Below are 17,537 nucleotides of genomic sequence, written 5' to 3'. Positions count from 1 at the left end.
CCAGCCCAGGGCTGCTCTGACCTAGTTCAACATGCTGTGGAGGGGCTAACTGAAGCACCTTTGTTCCCCACCCAGCCAGGTCAGTGTCTATACATGTGTTGCAGCTTACAAAAAAACTCCACAGCAGGTTAGTACTTGTATTTGTAACTATTAAATGTTAGTAATGTTGTATTTATAAGCACTAATTTGTAAGTACATTAGTACTTATAAATACAAGTACTAATCTGCTGCAGAGTTTATTTTTTTCCGGAGGTCTAACAGGGTTGCATGCCATGCCGAGACACTTACTGCAGACTTAGTTAGATAACTCTGCAGTAAACCTTGAGTAGAAGCATCCTATATCAGGCAGAATTTGGTCTTAAATCATCTCATTTCCACAAGAAGGAAACCAATCAACATTACCTACATTCATAAACCAGGAGGTAGCAATAACGCTAAATTGTCATTGGATTTTACAGAGCAGATATTGGAATAGAGAGAGAAGTAGCCAACCTTATCAATAAAATATTTTCCAGGGTCTTTATATACTCTAAACAAATGTCCCTTTGCAATAAAAAGCTAAGATGACCAAAAGAACAATAGAAAGATATAGCAAAGGAAAAAGGTCAGCTGAGAGGTCAGCTCAAAGGAAAAAAATATGGGCAACTTCCTCACTGGTAGACTAATTGCTAGAAAGAAAAGAAAATAACATTATCTTGCATATCACACACCTGAAAATAAGACATGCACCTTGTTTATAGGAAGGCAGAATGAAGAAAAAATAAGATTTTTGCAGCTACAGCTGCGTAGAGCAGGACAGAGGCTAATCTTCCTCTCGCTTACTTCCCTTTTTCACTTAAAAGCTGAAACAGAGAGAACACCCTGAAGACTGGTTTTATGAGCTAAAGCACAGAGGAGTGATCAGGAGCAGCTAGCAGACAGCAAAATTGTCCCTAGAAAGGTTAGTTTGATTGGTGGAACATTAAGACCATTATAAAAGGAGAGATGCTTGTTAGTACCTGTGGAGTGAAGAACAAGCTATTAAGTCAACAGCTGACTCCCTTAGTTGCCTGAATAGAGATGTCACTGCTCCTGCTCCGTACAGCAGGAATCAAATCAGGGTGCTTTTATTCCAGGGAGAAAACCAGCTTCCCTGCTTAAAAGATGCACCTCAATTTTGAGGGGATGATTTTGGGGAAAGAGGGTACATGTGGTGTACAAATAAATACAGTACTTATGCATGTGTATATGAAAAGTTAAGGTAAATGTATTACATTATTTAGTGAGAATGTTATTAGGGATGGTGGATCATGCAAATTCACATTATGGAAGGTGAAGTAAAGGATCTGATTTTTTTCTGCATCTATTCATGGTTCTGCTGCTGAAATTCCTATTCTTGTATACCTAATTAAATCTAAGTACTAGTAAAGATATTCTGGATTATATCACATCTGTAGTTCGTAGAAAGACAGGGAATCATTAGTTGATACATCCTACATGATACTATTATATTCCTGCACCATTGATCACATTCAGGAATGATTACTTGTATTTAGTAAACAGGAAATTCAGGAAAACAAGGTACACACTTGGATGTAGCCAGATGCATTTAACAGTACTGCTATAGCTTTCTATCTTTTAGGTTTCATAAGACAGGTAGTTAATGTATATTCGGTGCAAAAAGAAATCTATTGATGCACTTAAGCAAGGAACTTTACTCATTCAATGGTTTCTTTTGGAACACTGGACATGCTTTATTTCAATTTTTCACAATTTATTTAAACATCTCACATATACAAAATAGGTACAATTTTTTTTTTTTGAGAAACGATGCTTCCTTTTTACCCATTGTAGAGGATGAAGATGATGAGATTTAAGAGCACCAACACCTGATTTTGAAGGAGGAGGACAAAGATGGGGGGAAATGATCCACATGCTTAATCTCAGGGGTGAGATGGGACAATCTAAGTTTTGAGACAGATTTCAGAGAAACAATACAACTTAATACAGAAAAGTGGTATTTCAAATGCTGCTAGCACCATCAAAGTTCAAGTATTGGAAAGATACTCTGTAATATTGAATTTAGCACCTCTGCAGGAATGGAACTGAAAGCACCGCAGGTCATATGTAGAAGTACCTAAGGATGTGGATCACACTTTGCCTAGTGTATGAGGTAGTTTAAACCTTTGGAAGTTGTGGTTTTAAACTTCCTCTGTGGAAGATATTCAAAAGGCCACAAGTGGTGCAAACTTTCATGATTTTTTATTTTGGTTTTTTTTTTCTTACAAAGGCTGACATTTTCCACAACAAGGTGTTAAAATCTTGAAAGGTTTCCAAGTCCTTTTGGGGCTGTATTAAATTGCATTGCACAATGCTCCAATCAATCCTTCTTCTCTTTCGCCCAGAGTTTAAGCAAGTAGATGAACAGAAGAAATGGAAGGAGTCAGCTTTCAGTACAAAAAAAAAAAAAAGAAATGGCAAAGAGAGAATATTTTTTGGGGATTTTAAGTTAGTTTTAGTTCGTTCATTTGAAACAGACTGGGCCAATGTCCAAACCGAATTCTTGATCAGCGCCACCAATGTCCAAAGGTGCAATGTCAAGGATGGGCAAGCGAGATGGTTTATTTGTTCTATATTCAATGATTGTTTTGCCCCATGCGTTGTTCTTTCTCTGTAAGATAAGATGTTAGAGTTAGAGTTAAACTAGTTAAAATGCTGCTTATACTCCCACTGATTATTCTAGTTGATCTGTTTATTTCTGAAATGTTATACGTGTCATTCTGCTGCTACTGTTTGCTATTCAAATACAGATGCCCAATCCAATTACTTGGACTGTTTGTATACATAAAAGGCAAAAAGTACATAAATTTCACACACACTTACTTTTGCTTTGATATATCAATGTTCTACCTTAAATATGTCACGGGTATCAAAGCCTCAAACAGAGGACACTACCAAAGTAATTGGTCACTCAATCCCCTCCCTCCACAAGTGAGGGAAGCTGAGGACCAGGATCTCGGTGTCCCACTTGAAACAGCTAGTATGAAGCTGTTTGGATGTGGTTAGGCAGAGTATGAAGGAACAGCAAACGTCAGAGTTAAGTCTGGTGGATCTGACTGATGAAAATGGACTGTTGATACTCCTTCAGCCTGCACCTGATTTCTATCTATGCTATTGCTTAGACAGCTACATGGAGATTGGGTCTGTGATACTAGGAATATTTTTAAACTTCTGGTTCCTTTGTACAGTGGAAGAGTGGTATTTCTGTTTCAGCCCTTGCAAACCCATGAAGAGGGCTGGGGATTTGACACCAAGTTATTTATCTTTAATATATGAAATTTAAAGTGACCTGCAGTCCGAGGAGGAGACTGATAGTTTCATTCTATATTAAACACACAATGGTGCCATTAAAGCAAACAAGGAATCCACACTTTCAGTATTACTTACAGAGCAGCCATCTTCCAGAACACTGAAAGTGAATCTGCTGTTGCCTTCAGCTCGTAGTTCAACATCATTGGATCCCTGCAGTATTACAGCCTTCTTAAGGTTGCCAGTTTCTTCATCCATGTATGCAATACTGTTCTTGCAGTGGTAGGTGATGTTCTGGGAGGCATGGTTGGCCAGCAGACGCATGAAGGCAAGTTGGGTAGCCATGTCCTTGGAAGTCACTCCTTCATCGTTATATTCAAACTAAAAATAGTAGAAAAGAACTCCAATAAATGGGAGTTAAACTATAATCAATGAGATTGATTGTACAAAATACAGAATTGTCATGGTCCTGTGGCAAGAATATCGTACACTCTTCACAGCACAACAGGAAAGAAATTCACACAGTTTTCACTGTTCAAAACACTCACCTGGGTACCACCATTGATAGTTTCACCAAACCACATGTGCTTCTTTTCCTTGGAGTTCTTGCTGACATACCAGTTCTTGGTGGGGATGTTTTCTGGATTAGCATGTATACAAGTCTCGCCAGTGGAGAAGTCACAATACACTCTAATGGCATCCATAGTACAGCCCTGGTTGGGATCAATCCAGTAGAAACCTTTAATTGAAAGGAAAATGGTGAACAAAACAATTCTTTGAGTCTCACTTTCATTCAGCTAGTATAATGGTTACAGTATTCAAGTGGCAACTAGACAACATGAGAAATCAGTACTTACAGATTAACCTTCAAAAGAAATAACTGTTACCCATTAGTCACGTTATCATTGGATAAGTTTGGGTAACAATGTGGAGATTGCACCAGACAGGGTGCATCTACATGTTGCCCTATGGCAACGTAATGTGCTATGGCATTGCACGACGCACTACTGTGTGATCACCAGCTATGTTACCATAGTGGCGCACACCCCAGATATAGTGGACCGCTATAGCAATGTAGCAGCAAAAATTTACCCGTGCACCATGCGCACAGTGCAATAACCACTTGTACTGTGCTATGCTTTAGTAGTTCCTTTTGGAAGTACTAAGGACCCACTGAACCAAAAGGAAGTACTAAAGCATGGCAACATGTAGACACACCCACAGTGTGAATAGATAGGTAAGTTCTTCAAGATGAATTTGTCTAAATACTGTCATTAAAGACAGTCAGTATTGCATCACTGAAGAGTTTAATATCTACTGCCACTTCAGAGCATTAAAAGGTAAATTAGTGTGCAAAGTTCTATAATCCACTAGACTTGAGTGGTACATGTGCCTTACGTGGCCCCTGGCACAGTTGTAAATGTCACCCTCAACAGACAGTACAGCTGCTACCAAATAACACCTAAAGAAATATTTTAAGCATTAACTTACCACTGGTCCATTCTGGGTGGCTGAGTCTCAGGTCACGGCAGGTGCGAGCTGGGTTCTTTCTGGAGCCTTCTGGGGTCAGGAGGGTCTCAATTTGGTTGTTCAATGTTTTCAGAGTGGCATCAACTTCATAGTCCTTGGGTCTGAGAGCAGGCTGATCAGCCCGGTAATATTCAAGATCATAACCAACTTCGTATCCACCACCATTTGCACCAGGGGGACCAGGGAGGCCAGGTGGACCAGGTGGACCCTAAAGATGTTCAAAGTCAGAAGGTAAAGAGTGTCCCATTATTAACTGTAGACATTTTGGGCACTATATGCATTCTACCTCGTTACTTACTCATATGGAGTAGCCCTACTGAATTCACAGTATTCTTAGCTCCAGTCTGAAGTAGCCAGTATGCGGCTGTTCTGTGATAGCAACTACTGTGTAGAGAGGTAGAAGATGCAACGTTTAGGGCCACTGTATCTGTTTTATGTAAGTACCATATTTACTTGACTAAAAAACAAGGTTTCCCCTCCCTCACCAATCAGCATGGGGGAAAAAGCTCCTCATCTTACATTTGTATAAAAGGAAACCTCATTACATACTTTGCCTATTGTTAAATTGCTGCTAAAAGCATCATGTGCTCAGTAATGGAAACCAGCTATGAAGCTGATCAAATGCAGCCAACACTGAGCATAACTGTAAGACATGGCCCATATTGGGCAAACGTACCAAGGGGAATCTACCACAAGGATAGGTTAGTGTAATTTATCTGCATAAGAAATATGGTAGTGCCCATTGCATTAAGTCCCCTTCAGTGTTGTCTCTTTTTAAAGTCATCATGAGCCACTACACTGAATACATTTTGACTTCCTCTTCACTCCCGCAGCTTTGCTGTGCCTTTTTTTTTTTCTTTTTTCTTATTTCCAATGATTCCTGTGTCTTCGTCAGTCTTAAATGCCTAGCAAACATCACCTAGCAGGGCCCCAAACAGTTCACCCAGAATACCTCTGTTCCCCAGTCGGCAGCCCTGTATCTCATCGGCATATACATTTTTGGAGGATCCCAGGACTCTAAGCAAGAGCACCTGGTTCCAGTCATGAGTGTGCGTGTGTGGGATGGGGGGTATTTAGGATACAGATCCTTTGGTAGGGGTGTGTGCCATCTGGAGTACACACATAGTGAGCAGTGCTGAGCTGTGGGGTTACTATGGTTTGAATGCTGTTGACTCTTGGGGCCCAGCTCAATGAATTATATGGTAAATCATGAGCCTTTTGTCTTTGAACTAACATCATACATAGCTGGCTAGGAGCAAGCATGACTAGGGGGCATCCGAACGCCAACACCTTTGGGCTTAGGGCCTGCACGATTTGGGGAGTATCTGAAGTCTCAGACTGATGAGTCTGGGAGGGAGAAGACTTGCCCGGTGGTAGAGCCACATAGACTTGAATGATTGAGCTCAACTCAGCCGATTTGAAATTCAGAACTAAAAAAAAAAAAATAAGTAGATACAAAAGTGTTGCTTACAAGTGTGTTCATGGCATACCCATCCTAAAACTTACAGAAGTTTCAAAAAAGGTAAAATGCATCAGTTCTGGATAAACTAAGTATATGGATACCCATAGTAATTTGCCTATATGCATATTACTACAGGCATGCTTATTTCAAAGTCAGTATTTTCATATTTACCCCTCACTTGTGTGTTCAGAGAGCAGGGTCTGACAGTAAGGTGGTGGTGGGGGGAAAAAGGCTGTAGGGGGAAAAAGTTGGGGAGGCAGAAGGCAAGTAGGTCATCTGACCCCTACCCCCCAGATTTAATTTTTCCTGCTGTAGCTGTGGGAAGGGGGCAAATTCAAGGTAAACCTACAATAATTGGATTTTATTCCTGGAAAATGATAATGAATTTCTATATGTAGAACTGGATTATAGGGAGGTCATCTTACAGTTAAGGTCATCTCATATTCAAGTAAATACAATATTTGCTGACCACAACCAGTAAGGATTCTGCAATTAGGCCCAAGTCGGGTATTCTTACTTAAAAACCATTTAAATAAACAGCTACATGAGCCTGGTTTCAGATCCATGTTTCATTTACATGAACATTTAAATGTTTGAATAGTGCAGCAGAAATGTGAGCAATGCCACCAGGAGCAGATGCTATATGACCAGATTATGAAACACTACTACTACTACTTCTGCTGTTATCTTACATCAACAGAGCCTTGCAACTGAAGAAAAAAACCTAATGATCCATATTTTACAGCAGGGGAAACTGAAATGTGAAACAGTTAAAATACTTGCCCGAGAGCACAAAGTACATTACAGACAAAAGTAAAATTTGGACCCAGCTCTCCTTACACCTTGTTCTAAACCCTATTTTCTACATGCCCATATGAGGCAGTAGTGCTTCTCAAGTAGTTACCTGTAATGCCAGACAGTAACAAAGATTAATGTTTTAGTGGAAAAAAGTAGAATATAAAACAACATAAAAACTTGGGAATCTTCTATTGCTTCTTTTTAAAAGAAAGTAAACCTCAAACCAAACCCAAAGCACAGAGTGCCTAAGGTAACTGCTTGTAGCTTTGGTTTGTTTTAATGAAAAGTTACACTTACCGCAGGACCTTGGCTACCCTGAGAACCACGCACACCAGCAGGTCCAATAGGGCCAGGAAGTCCATTGCGACCATCTTTGCCAGCAGGACCAGAAGGACCAGAGGGACCCTAAACAAGAACCACCACCACTTAATGAAAATGCCCAACAAGAAATAAGAATATATTTAAAAATTACAAAGTAGAAGGAAGCATTAGTGGACCTTTCCATTTTCTGAATGATCACAGAGGATTCATTAAAATTCACATACCCTTGGGCCAGCGGGGCCAGTAGAACCCGGAGGACCTTGATCTCCATGTTGGCCCTGTTGGAAACAGAAAAATCACGCAATAGTAGAAAGCAAAAACAAAACTGGTAACAACTATACGAATCATTCAAGAAAAGATTAGTAGTTAGCAAAGCTTCTAGCCTGGCACCCTCAGCATGGCTATTCTGCGTTAATGGCACATGTATGCGTGTCCCAGGTTAATGCACAGCCATAAAATCCGGAGCTTATTGCTCTGGAGTTTATTGCTGCCAGGAATCTCCCAGGTGCACTGTTTACATGGTGGTTCAGCTCGCCATCCCAGGGCTGCTGCAGTGTGGAGCTATCTGGGGGCAGTCCCTACCCTGAAGCACCCTTGTGCCTCAGTCAGCTATACCAGAGTCTACATGTGTGCTGCTGTGCCTGAAAACTCTGTAGCTGTGTAGTATTTGTATTTACAAGTACTACCTGGCTGCAGAATTTATTAGTTTCCTGCATCTTAATAGGGGTGCATATTTAGACAGTGGCCATGTCTACACGAGATGCTGACTGAGCAGTAGCCCACAACTACTGTGCAGTAGTGTCACAGGCCAACAACAGTGACAATGCTACTGCACAGAAATATTAGGCTACTGCTCAGTAGTGTCATGAAATAGACTTTCATTGGCAGTACTGTGCAGTAACTCAGGTTACTGCACAGTCATTTAGTACTTGTTTATACAGTAATGACTGAGCACTCAGCATCTCATGTAGATGCAGCCACTGAGACATTTACTGTGGAACTAATTAGTCAGCTCTGCAGTAAATCTTTCATGTAGATGTGCCCCGTGTCATTAATGAATTAGAAATCAACTGCTTTCAAGAAAGAAGGGCAAGCAACAGGGCATAAGTCAGGTGTAATCAAAAGACAAAAATCTTTGTCCTCTTCATACTTTGCAGGGTTTAATTAAAGGTTAGCATTTCCTAAAGGAAGTGCCATGTTTTAAAGAAAAAAACTACAGAAAGACCTGTACTTGTCCATGATAGAGTGTTGTAAACCTTGTAAGAGAAATTGGAAAAATTATTGGCCAAATTATCCAAGAGAGGTAGTTAGCCATGGTAGTCTGAAGTGAGGCAGAAGGCAGGTCAGAGATGCACCTTATAGACCAACTCAGACATTCATATGCTTTTCTGAGCCCAACTTCACAGCATCTGATCAAGTGGGAAGACGTGCACAGAGCAATTTTCTTAACATGTCATTCTGTTTGTTCAAAACATACAGACATCTGCATGAGCAAATACATTAGTTACACATCTAGCTGATACACATCTGCATATACTTGTGTACCTACACAGTCATGCTTCATTGTATACAAAATTTGTAGAAATAATTTTAGAGGCCATTTAAAAATCTAACATCTGTTTGACATGTAAAGCGCAACAAAAGCTAAAGTGTCTAGACTAAGAGGATCATGCAGACTTGGGAACATGCAAGGTGGAGTTAGTACTGCCAGCTGAGCTGTACATATTCATTTTCACACTATGGTGATTTTATTTATTCCCATTTTTGTTCACAATTAAAATTTTTTGAAACATTTACTTACAGCAAGACCAGGCAGACCCTGCAGTCCATTGTGTCCCTTAAAGCCAGGCATACCTCTGTGTCCCTTATCACCTGTTTCTCCCTTCTCACCACGTGCACCTTGTGGGCCCTACAGAAGAAACACGCATGTAAAGAGAGGAAAATAAAACAGAATGCTCTGAAACTTTGTGACATTACTTGTTAAACTGAAATTTAAGCTCAGAGAGTCTACTCAGTATGCATTCATCTCTTCTTGATAAATGCACATAGGACTTGTTTAAAATGGAACTGAATCATGGGAGAGTTTAAACGGAAAATACAGGATCAGTTCCATGGAAGGAGAATTCAGATCTTGATCTGAAAAATCCTACGTACGGGAACATTAAGATCTATAATACTACCCTCTATGTCTTGTCTTGGGCAGAGGGCTGGGCCCTTCGTAATAAACTCTGTGTCTTTTCTTTTTATTTCTACTTCTTCAGGGTACTTAAGAAATCATACGTACAGAAGGACCCCTTGCACCAAAAGCACCAGCAGGACCAGAAGGACCAACGGGACCCTGAAATAAAAACATAAAATACATGTGAGCTATTATGCATTATACCAATAAAAAAGTTCAATACCTACAATATAGAAGCAATAGGTTTTTTTCCAGGCTTTATTGACTAGCACTTGTTTCAAGTTACATGAGAAATTAAGGTCTTAAAAAAACAAAACACAAAAAACTCACAGGATCACCACGATTTCCAGGCTTTCCAGCAGGACCAACTTGACCATGGGCACCAGGAGCACCAACAGCACCAGCAGGTCCATTGTTCCCAGGAGCACCACGCTCACCCTAAAGATGAAAAAACATGACAGGCAAGAGACGATGTATCACTATTAATTTCTTATGAAGATTTATAGATTTTTGCTCTAAGCAGGACAGTGGAGAGAAGGTATTACCTTGAAACCAGGAGCACCATCACGGCCTGGAGCACCATCATGGCCAGGATTGCCCTGTTAAAACAGCAGACAGACGTCAGAAACCCCTAATATTATCCAGAGCTGTGTCAAATTGCAGCTCCTTGTGAATAAGATTTGTTGGGCATTAAGAGGCACACAAGCACGGAATGACTCTTGAAAATAAATCCAACTCAGCGAACAGATTTCATTTGTAATATTTACTATGTATGGTCAGTTTTTCTATTATCTAGATCAAACATACAGACAAGTTATGTATCAGCTGCATTCTCACATGCCCTAAATCTATTAATATTCTGTAAGAAATGGGATGAGTTTCATATATTCTAGATGCAGGGCCCAGATTAAAGTAGAAGAAATTAGTTTATTGTTGCCATCTTTTCAAATTAATTTGAAATCAATGCAATAGTGCTGTTCTCTTACTAGGAGTACCCGGGTAAATGCAACTACTTAGTTAAAAAAAATGCTAGTGGAAGAAAAAACAAACAAACAAAAAAAACCCAAAAAAACCCCAAAAACAAACAATCAGTGCAATGCTTATATACAAGTTCCAAAAATGGCATAGTGACTTTCAAGTGTCAACTGGTGTTTAAAAGCTTAAAACTTCTTCCTTTGTGAACAATGGACTCCCTTCAACTGTTTCCCTGTTCCCTGGAGGCTAAACTAGGGAGACTTCTCGGGGTTGTGGGGGGAGGTGGAAATCTATGCTGCATGGGTTATTTTGTTTAATGGAAAATCCTGCAATTAGGTAAAATGTTCTGTGACCACACAGGGTAACTGTGAACCTTTGAATTTAAGGAGTGTTTCCACTTATCAATTCTTTCTCCAATGAGTACCAGCTAAGGAGGTGATTCTACAGTTATATCTGTCAGGGGTGAAATAAATGTGTTTGTGGCAAATTTGTTACACTTGGTGTTAGACCATGGCAGCTAGATGCATGTCTAAGTTATCCTCTTCACAGCATGGCCACTCAAGAGGTCCCCACTTCTAATGATCTAGGTGGGAACTTTGCCTTCTTCTCCAAGGACAAGGAGCAGCTGCTCAGGAGACATTTCCTTTCTCATGGACAACACAGCTCAGTATCACTAACTGTACAGAAGGATAGCTTAAAATGCCTCAGCTCCTTGGTGTTTTTAGCTTGTATGCATCTTTTCAGATATTGGAGAGCCTTACATTTATAGGCTCTTGGCTATCAGTGCTGTACTTGGAGAAAAGTTGTGTAGTTAGCTCCCTTTGTTAAGTCCAGTCATCAACAGTTTACATTCTAAAGAATTCTTAAGAATGGCCTTAAATTAAAAAGCTAAAACACTCTTCTGCATGTTGCATTTCCCAGTAAATGTTACAGTAATTTACATTTCACGACCAGAGCTACAAGTGCAGCACCAACATCAGTTGAGAATCTTTATGGTAACAAGCAACATCCCTGGTAGATTCCTCCTTCCGGCTCAAGAACATTATTCTTCCCAGTTCTTCTAATTGGCTCTTATGTTCCTTCATTCCTGAGTTTCTGATTTTACTTATACTGGTAGCACCCAGAGCACTCAGAAGTGGGGCTGTGCTGTGCTGGGTAAAAATAAGACTGTAACCTAGAAGAATCTGCAGTGTAAGAGATGAGAAAATCTGGCTCTCTCCCACAGTTCATCCATTTTGGACCTTGTGGAGGGCCTAAATCCCAAGGAACCTGTTTTAACCAGACCCTAAAATAATGTAGAATGTAAATTTGCCAAAGAAAATTCTGAAAGCAATGTCCATGTGTCTTTCTGTTGGTCAGAACTAAAAAATGTCCCTGAACATGAAGAAAAAACAAAAACAACAAAACTTAGCTTACATCACGGCCAGCTTCACCAGGGGCACCATTCAGACCAGCAGAACCCACGGGGCCAGGAGGACCACGTGCACCAGAAGGACCGGCAATACCAAGAGGACCTGGTTCACCCTGGAATAAGAATAACAGTGATACTTCATATTGTGTTTCACAAGCTGCATCATTGACGAAGTAACATTTTTTCTAGATATGTATTTCTGCCAATGATTTTTGTCCAGAAGAACTTATCTACTCGACAAATTTTGGAATTAAAAGCAGTAAAGACATAAACAAGTTTAACTATAAAATGACAGTCTTCTTTACTTTATGTTTTGTGCTTTATCTGTCCCTACAAGTTAAAAACAAATTTTGGTGCAAATTTTAATACTGGGGCACACATTCAAGAATTTCTATGGTTTGAAATGCATGCTCAAGTGGCGTGCTCACTTGCAAACACAAATGAGGTCCTTGCAGTTGAAGAGGACTATTCACAGGTCCAACAGGCATACCAAATACCTTCCTTGTTTATGCAGTTTTGGTAATTTGATATGCACCTTGCATAATGTGAAGTTGCAGTTTAATGTTTATGTAAGGTCCATGATATCCTAGATGTCTGCTATTTGAAAAAAATTGGTGCATGTTCTCTTAATGAAGAGATAATCAATCATGTGTCAATCTAAGAAAGCTTGAAATCATTAGTTAAGCCAAATGAAATCAATTGCACAAAGAGGAAGAGAACCTTGTAAATTCATACTAATGACTGGAAAATCTGTTATAAAATTTGCTTTATAAAATGCGAAGTGAAAAAGAACAAGGAAAGGGCATGTCAAAATATAAGATGGGGCTGATGGGATATAAAGTATGATAAAGGATGTGCAAATTAACATATTAGTCAGAATTTGTGAGGTTCTACTATTTGCATATTTAAATCCTGGATCTCAGAATCAGGTCTTTTTTACATAAATCAATTGACAGATTTTGAGCTCATTCATGCTGGTTTAACATCTTCAAGTAATAGAAATGCAAATGTGATTTCTTTCAAGTTTACAACAATGTAGAAATCTAGCCCTGCATGGACTAGATTTCCTGTAATCTAAAAAGGAAACATCAACTTCATCTCTAAAGTTGTTTGTTAAAGAGACAACAACCCTGTCATATACTCACTGTTGCTCCGGAGATGCCTGGAAGACCACGTTCTCCCCGAGAGCCAGGCAGACCAAGGATACCAGGAGCACCAAGAATACCCTGAGGACCTGGGGAACCAGGGGGACCCTAGGGAAATAAGGAAGAAAGAAAAAGAATACTGAAGTGACAGAAACTTTAAAATTTATCCTTTAACAGTAAAAGTTTTTTCTGAGGATCTGCCCCAGCCTTACCAGCTTCAGTTTCCATGCAAGAGAAGTTGCAATAATCTTTGAAACTAAAGTCCCTATCAGGTAGACTTGGTTAAGCTTTTTCTCCTAAAAAATATTTTCCAATATTTCCAAAAACATATTCCAATGAATATTCAACATTTTCCTCGCTTCCTTATTAGCTTTTCAAATACTGTTCCTTTGTCAAGACAGTGGGATGTACATGAAGAGCAGATATTTTTCAGTACATTGAACAGATAAGTTTCCTTATAAAACCTGATCCTCTTACCTTGGAGAAATTTTGAAGATATTTCCTAAACTATGAAGGGCTGAGCAAGTTTGGTCCAAAACTAACTAGCTAGAAAAAAACTGTCATTTCCATGCAACATGAGTGTAAAATTAAAATGAATCAGAAATTCAGCAGAGTAGTATGGTAGCTTAATCTCAAAGGAGTAGCTTCTGCCACCATTGCTTATAGCATAGGTGGAGCTGCTTGCAGAGTAAGGTGCTGCTCAACAGAAGCAGAGGTGGCATATTCTGACCCACGCTGCCAGCATGTTTTGCTTTTCCACAAGACACTTAAGGAACAGTTTAAAGTGAAGAACATGCTTAAGTCTTGTTGCTTTCAATAAGACTTACAGATGTATTTTTATGGTGGGGACTACAGAACTATTTTATTTTATTTTTGAGACTAAAGGAAAACTGCCTCCTAAGTATGCTGCACTACAACTTGTAAACTTTGTACAGTAATATTAAAACAAAAAAAGTGATAGGATTAACTTACAGCAGCACCAGACTCTCCAGATGGACCTTTCTCACCACTGAAGCCAGGTGGGCCAACAATGCCTTGTTCTCCAGTGCGGCCAACTGGACCAGTATCACCACGTGGGCCTCTAATACCATCTTTGCCAGCTGAGCCAGCAGGACCAGGGGGACCAGTGATACCCTAGGGTTAAATATAAACATTAAATATAAACAGAAACATTATAGCATTAAATCACAGATGCTAAAGAGAGATTATACATCTGCGTCTACATCCGTGAGCTACAGTTTATTCCGCAGCAGGATAGTACATGTATTTCCTTGTACCCTAGTAAAATAATGTAGTCTGCAGCAAGTACTATCCTGCTGCAGAATAAATTAGTTTACTCCAGCCTAACAGGGATACACATGTAGATGTTGAGACATTTACTGCGCAGCTAATTGGTCTACTGCATGGAAAATGTCTCATAGATGTACCCAGTGTGAATAAAGGGAGCATAATCAGGCACAAAAGGTCTAAATTATTTAAGATACTGAGACAGTTAAGTATGCAGGTAGGTGCCTACTGTGATTTTCCACAAACACTAGCATGCCTAACACCCATGAGGGAGTTTTCTGGAACTTACACTAGGTACTATCTGCATATTTAGACACCCAAATACCTTTAAAAATCTGGCCCTAAGTAATTAAGGATCTGTTTCTGATCTCAGTATGTGTGAGAAGATCTGGAGAAACTCTGGTGAAGTTATGGATTTAAGTCCATGTAACTGAGATCCAGGTCTGTCCATGAAGCAGCGTAGCCCACGTAGCTTGGTGTCTGAGTGAGTATTTATATTAAGTACTTACAGAGGGGCCAGGAGGACCAGTTCTGCCAGCAGCTCCAGGGAAACCAGTGACACCCTAAAAACAGAAATCACATGGAAGATGAAGCCTCCAAAAAAAGCCCAAAAAACCCCCACCAATTCAAAAGACAATAGGTCGTTATACTATAAGAATCTTGATGACTTACAGGAGGACCACCATCACCACGAGGACCAGCAGGACCAGCAGCACCAACGGGACCCTATGAGTGGAGAAAGGCAAGAGAGAAGAAAGATGAACCAAGCAAAAACCCCAAAGTTCCAGATGTAGAAAAAGGGCTTGATCCTGCTCTCATTAAAGGTAATGGGAATTTCATTATTAAAATTTTAATGGGAGCAGGAGCAGGTCCCCAATATTAGATTACATAGCCCAATACTGGCAGTTATAGGACCTCAAACCCTGTGAGACTGGGCGGGGGGAGGGAGGGAGGGAGAGAGTGTGAGTGTGCCTCTTATTACGGTCAAACCTTTCTCTGGTAAATTCTCATGCCAGTTTGCATAGGAAGAACTGGGTAAAAATTGAGTTGGGGCTTCAGGATTTGATGGAAAGGATTTCTCAGTTCAGATGGTCTTCTGAATATTACATGCACATCAGCAAACTCAGGATCCAAAGTATAAACTAAACATTAAAGGATTAGTAGGCAGTATGAAGAAACCTCCTATGTATGTGTCATATACACATTGCAACAATATTATACACATTTGAGGAGTACTAGGACATGATACTGCTCTTATTGGAAATATATGGGGAGGGATACAGCCCAAAGCTATCCTGTGATGACATCCCATTGCAGTTTTAGAGTGGTGATGGTTAAGAAAGCTGGGGCCTGACTGTCAATGTCAACTCAACCTGCTAGACTGCATGCATGTGTTAGATTTTGTCATCTGGATCTGAAGGTCTTGGTGCATCAACATGTGTGCAGAAGCATGTGTGCGCACATGCCTGTACACATACATACATGAGCACGCACACATGGGCACTGGGTTCTGAAAGGCCACTAAAGAACATTTCCTACTGATAGACTGACTTAGGGTTGTTCTCATGTCTGGAACTTCATAGACATGTCTTTACTTGGTCCAGCAGAACTTGAATTTGGTGACCTACAGGGAATATTGTAAAACCTCTTTTCTTCAGCTGTCTTTGAAGGGGTAAGTGGAGCAGGAGAGAGGGGTCTATGGGGATCTCCAGTTTTTGTAATAGGAGGAATTCAGTATTGATACCAAAGTTGTTTTATATACACTTTTTAAATATTAATTTGTATATTTCCATCTAGGGTCCTGAATGGGTGCATTTCTGTAAGTGGGAAAAAGTAGATTTTACTTATTTTGCCACAACTTTATGGTAAAATAAAATGCCAACATTTACTCTTTAGAACAGCTAAGGTTGTTTGCAACCATAAGACAAAATTGATTGTGGCTATATCAATGTTCTCAGAACTTCTCAGTTTTGTATTGAACTCTGCGTCAGTGTTTTGAGTTGAGATCATTGTCATTGTGGCAAAGGGAATTCATGTCTGTTTAAATGCAGGAGTTGCTCCCACATCAAAGCTTGCATGAATGTGTGCAAACCAAGAGTGTCACCTCCCTCTCAGCCTAAAACTGTGTCTTGAAAACTGAATGCTGGCAAGAAAAAAAAAAAACACAACACCCTGTAAATACTTTTAAAAGTTGAGGGTCTGGGTGTCAGCTATACTACTGGCATAGCAAAATTAAGGATCAATGGATTTTAATAGACACCATTTACTTACTGATGGTCCAGAAGCACCGACTGGGCCAACAGAACCTTGTGGACCACTTTCACCCTTGGGTCCTTTTGGACCTCGATCACCTTTAGCACCAGGTTGGCCAGCTGCACCCTATTGTTGGAAAAGGAAGAACAGAGAGGGGAAAATGTGTTTAAAACTTACTTCAAGAGAAAACAAAGAGCTTTGGGAAGTGAGACATGCAGTCAGTACATACGGCAGGTCCAGCAAATCCAGTAGGGCCAGCAGGACCAGGCTCACCACGTTCACCCTAGGGAAGAGACACAAAGAAAATATCTTATGACAAAACCTGCCAGAATGCAACAGCAAGTGTTGCCTGAACATACCAACTTCACACCTAGAAGTACACGATAAAGTTACTACTTACAGGAATACCACGGGCACCAGAAGGGCCAGCAGCACCAGCAGGACCACCTTCACCCTAAAATACATAAGAAAGGCCATTTTTATTATGATACACCATAGACAGTCATGCTGTATGTAAGCATGACTAGGATATACATTCAGTAAAACGGCTGTCTTGTGATGCTAATCTATGTGTGTGCATGTCTTTACACTATGCCTCATGGTGAGAGGAGATCATTATGATTAATACTCCTCATTAGAAATACCCAGAAACCAAAAGAAATGATCAGTTTAGTAGCACAAAGTAGCCAAAGTGGGAATAGCTCCTACAATGATAATTAAGAATTTAATGCATAGGTATTTTAAAACAGATGAGCTAGTGCATGTTCCTGCATGACATCTGCCTGTCTCTCCCGTTTCTGAAGGTTACTATTCTATCAGGATTTGCCTCCATGTGAAGTTCTACAGGCAAGACCCAATGCACATATGATCTCTTTCCCAAGTAGCCCC

General features: G+C 40.1%; 1 protein-coding gene across 4 annotated transcripts in view; it reads right to left on the bottom strand.

Annotated features, from left to right (window-relative positions):
• Window positions 1–1,708: 1,708 nt before the first annotated feature.
• Window positions 1,709–17,537, bottom strand: part of COL1A2 (collagen type I alpha 2 chain) — a 68,373-nt gene continuing 52,544 nt past the window's right edge. For 3 of the 4 annotated variants that reach the window (XM_019508437.1, XM_019508435.1, XM_019508436.1), the window contains exons 35-52: window positions 17,050–17,103; window positions 16,879–16,932; window positions 16,668–16,775; window positions 15,069–15,122; window positions 14,906–14,959; window positions 14,082–14,243; window positions 13,110–13,217; window positions 11,970–12,077; window positions 10,124–10,177; window positions 9,909–10,016; window positions 9,684–9,737; window positions 9,201–9,308; window positions 7,624–7,677; window positions 7,376–7,483; window positions 4,780–5,026; window positions 3,837–4,027; window positions 3,427–3,669; window positions 1,709–2,650 (exon numbers count right to left, since the gene is read on the bottom strand). In XM_019508437.1, coding sequence (XP_019363982.1) covers window positions 2,504–2,650; window positions 3,427–3,669; window positions 3,837–4,027; window positions 4,780–5,026; window positions 7,376–7,483; window positions 7,624–7,677; window positions 9,201–9,308; window positions 9,684–9,737; window positions 9,909–10,016; window positions 10,124–10,177; window positions 11,970–12,077; window positions 13,110–13,217; window positions 14,082–14,243; window positions 14,906–14,959; window positions 15,069–15,122; window positions 16,668–16,775; window positions 16,879–16,932; window positions 17,050–17,103 — 2,016 coding nt within the window. In that variant the 3' untranslated portion in view covers window positions 1,709–2,503. The remainder of the gene's footprint in view (window positions 2,651–3,426; window positions 3,670–3,836; window positions 4,028–4,779; window positions 5,027–7,375; window positions 7,484–7,623; window positions 7,678–9,200; window positions 9,309–9,683; window positions 9,738–9,908; window positions 10,017–10,123; window positions 10,178–11,969; window positions 12,078–13,109; window positions 13,218–14,081; window positions 14,244–14,905; window positions 14,960–15,068; window positions 15,123–16,667; window positions 16,776–16,878; window positions 16,933–17,049; window positions 17,104–17,537) is intronic. The other variant, XM_019508438.1, reaches the window with a different exon arrangement.

Source organism: Gavialis gangeticus, unplaced genomic scaffold (genome assembly GCF_001723915.1).
Source record: "Gavialis gangeticus isolate Ggan-Ray unplaced genomic scaffold, GavGan_comp1, whole genome shotgun sequence".
Classification (NCBI taxonomy): Eukaryota; Metazoa; Chordata; order Crocodylia; family Gavialidae; genus Gavialis; species Gavialis gangeticus.
Note: the sequence above shows the minus strand (reverse complement) of the source record. Positions and strands in the feature narration are given on the sequence as shown.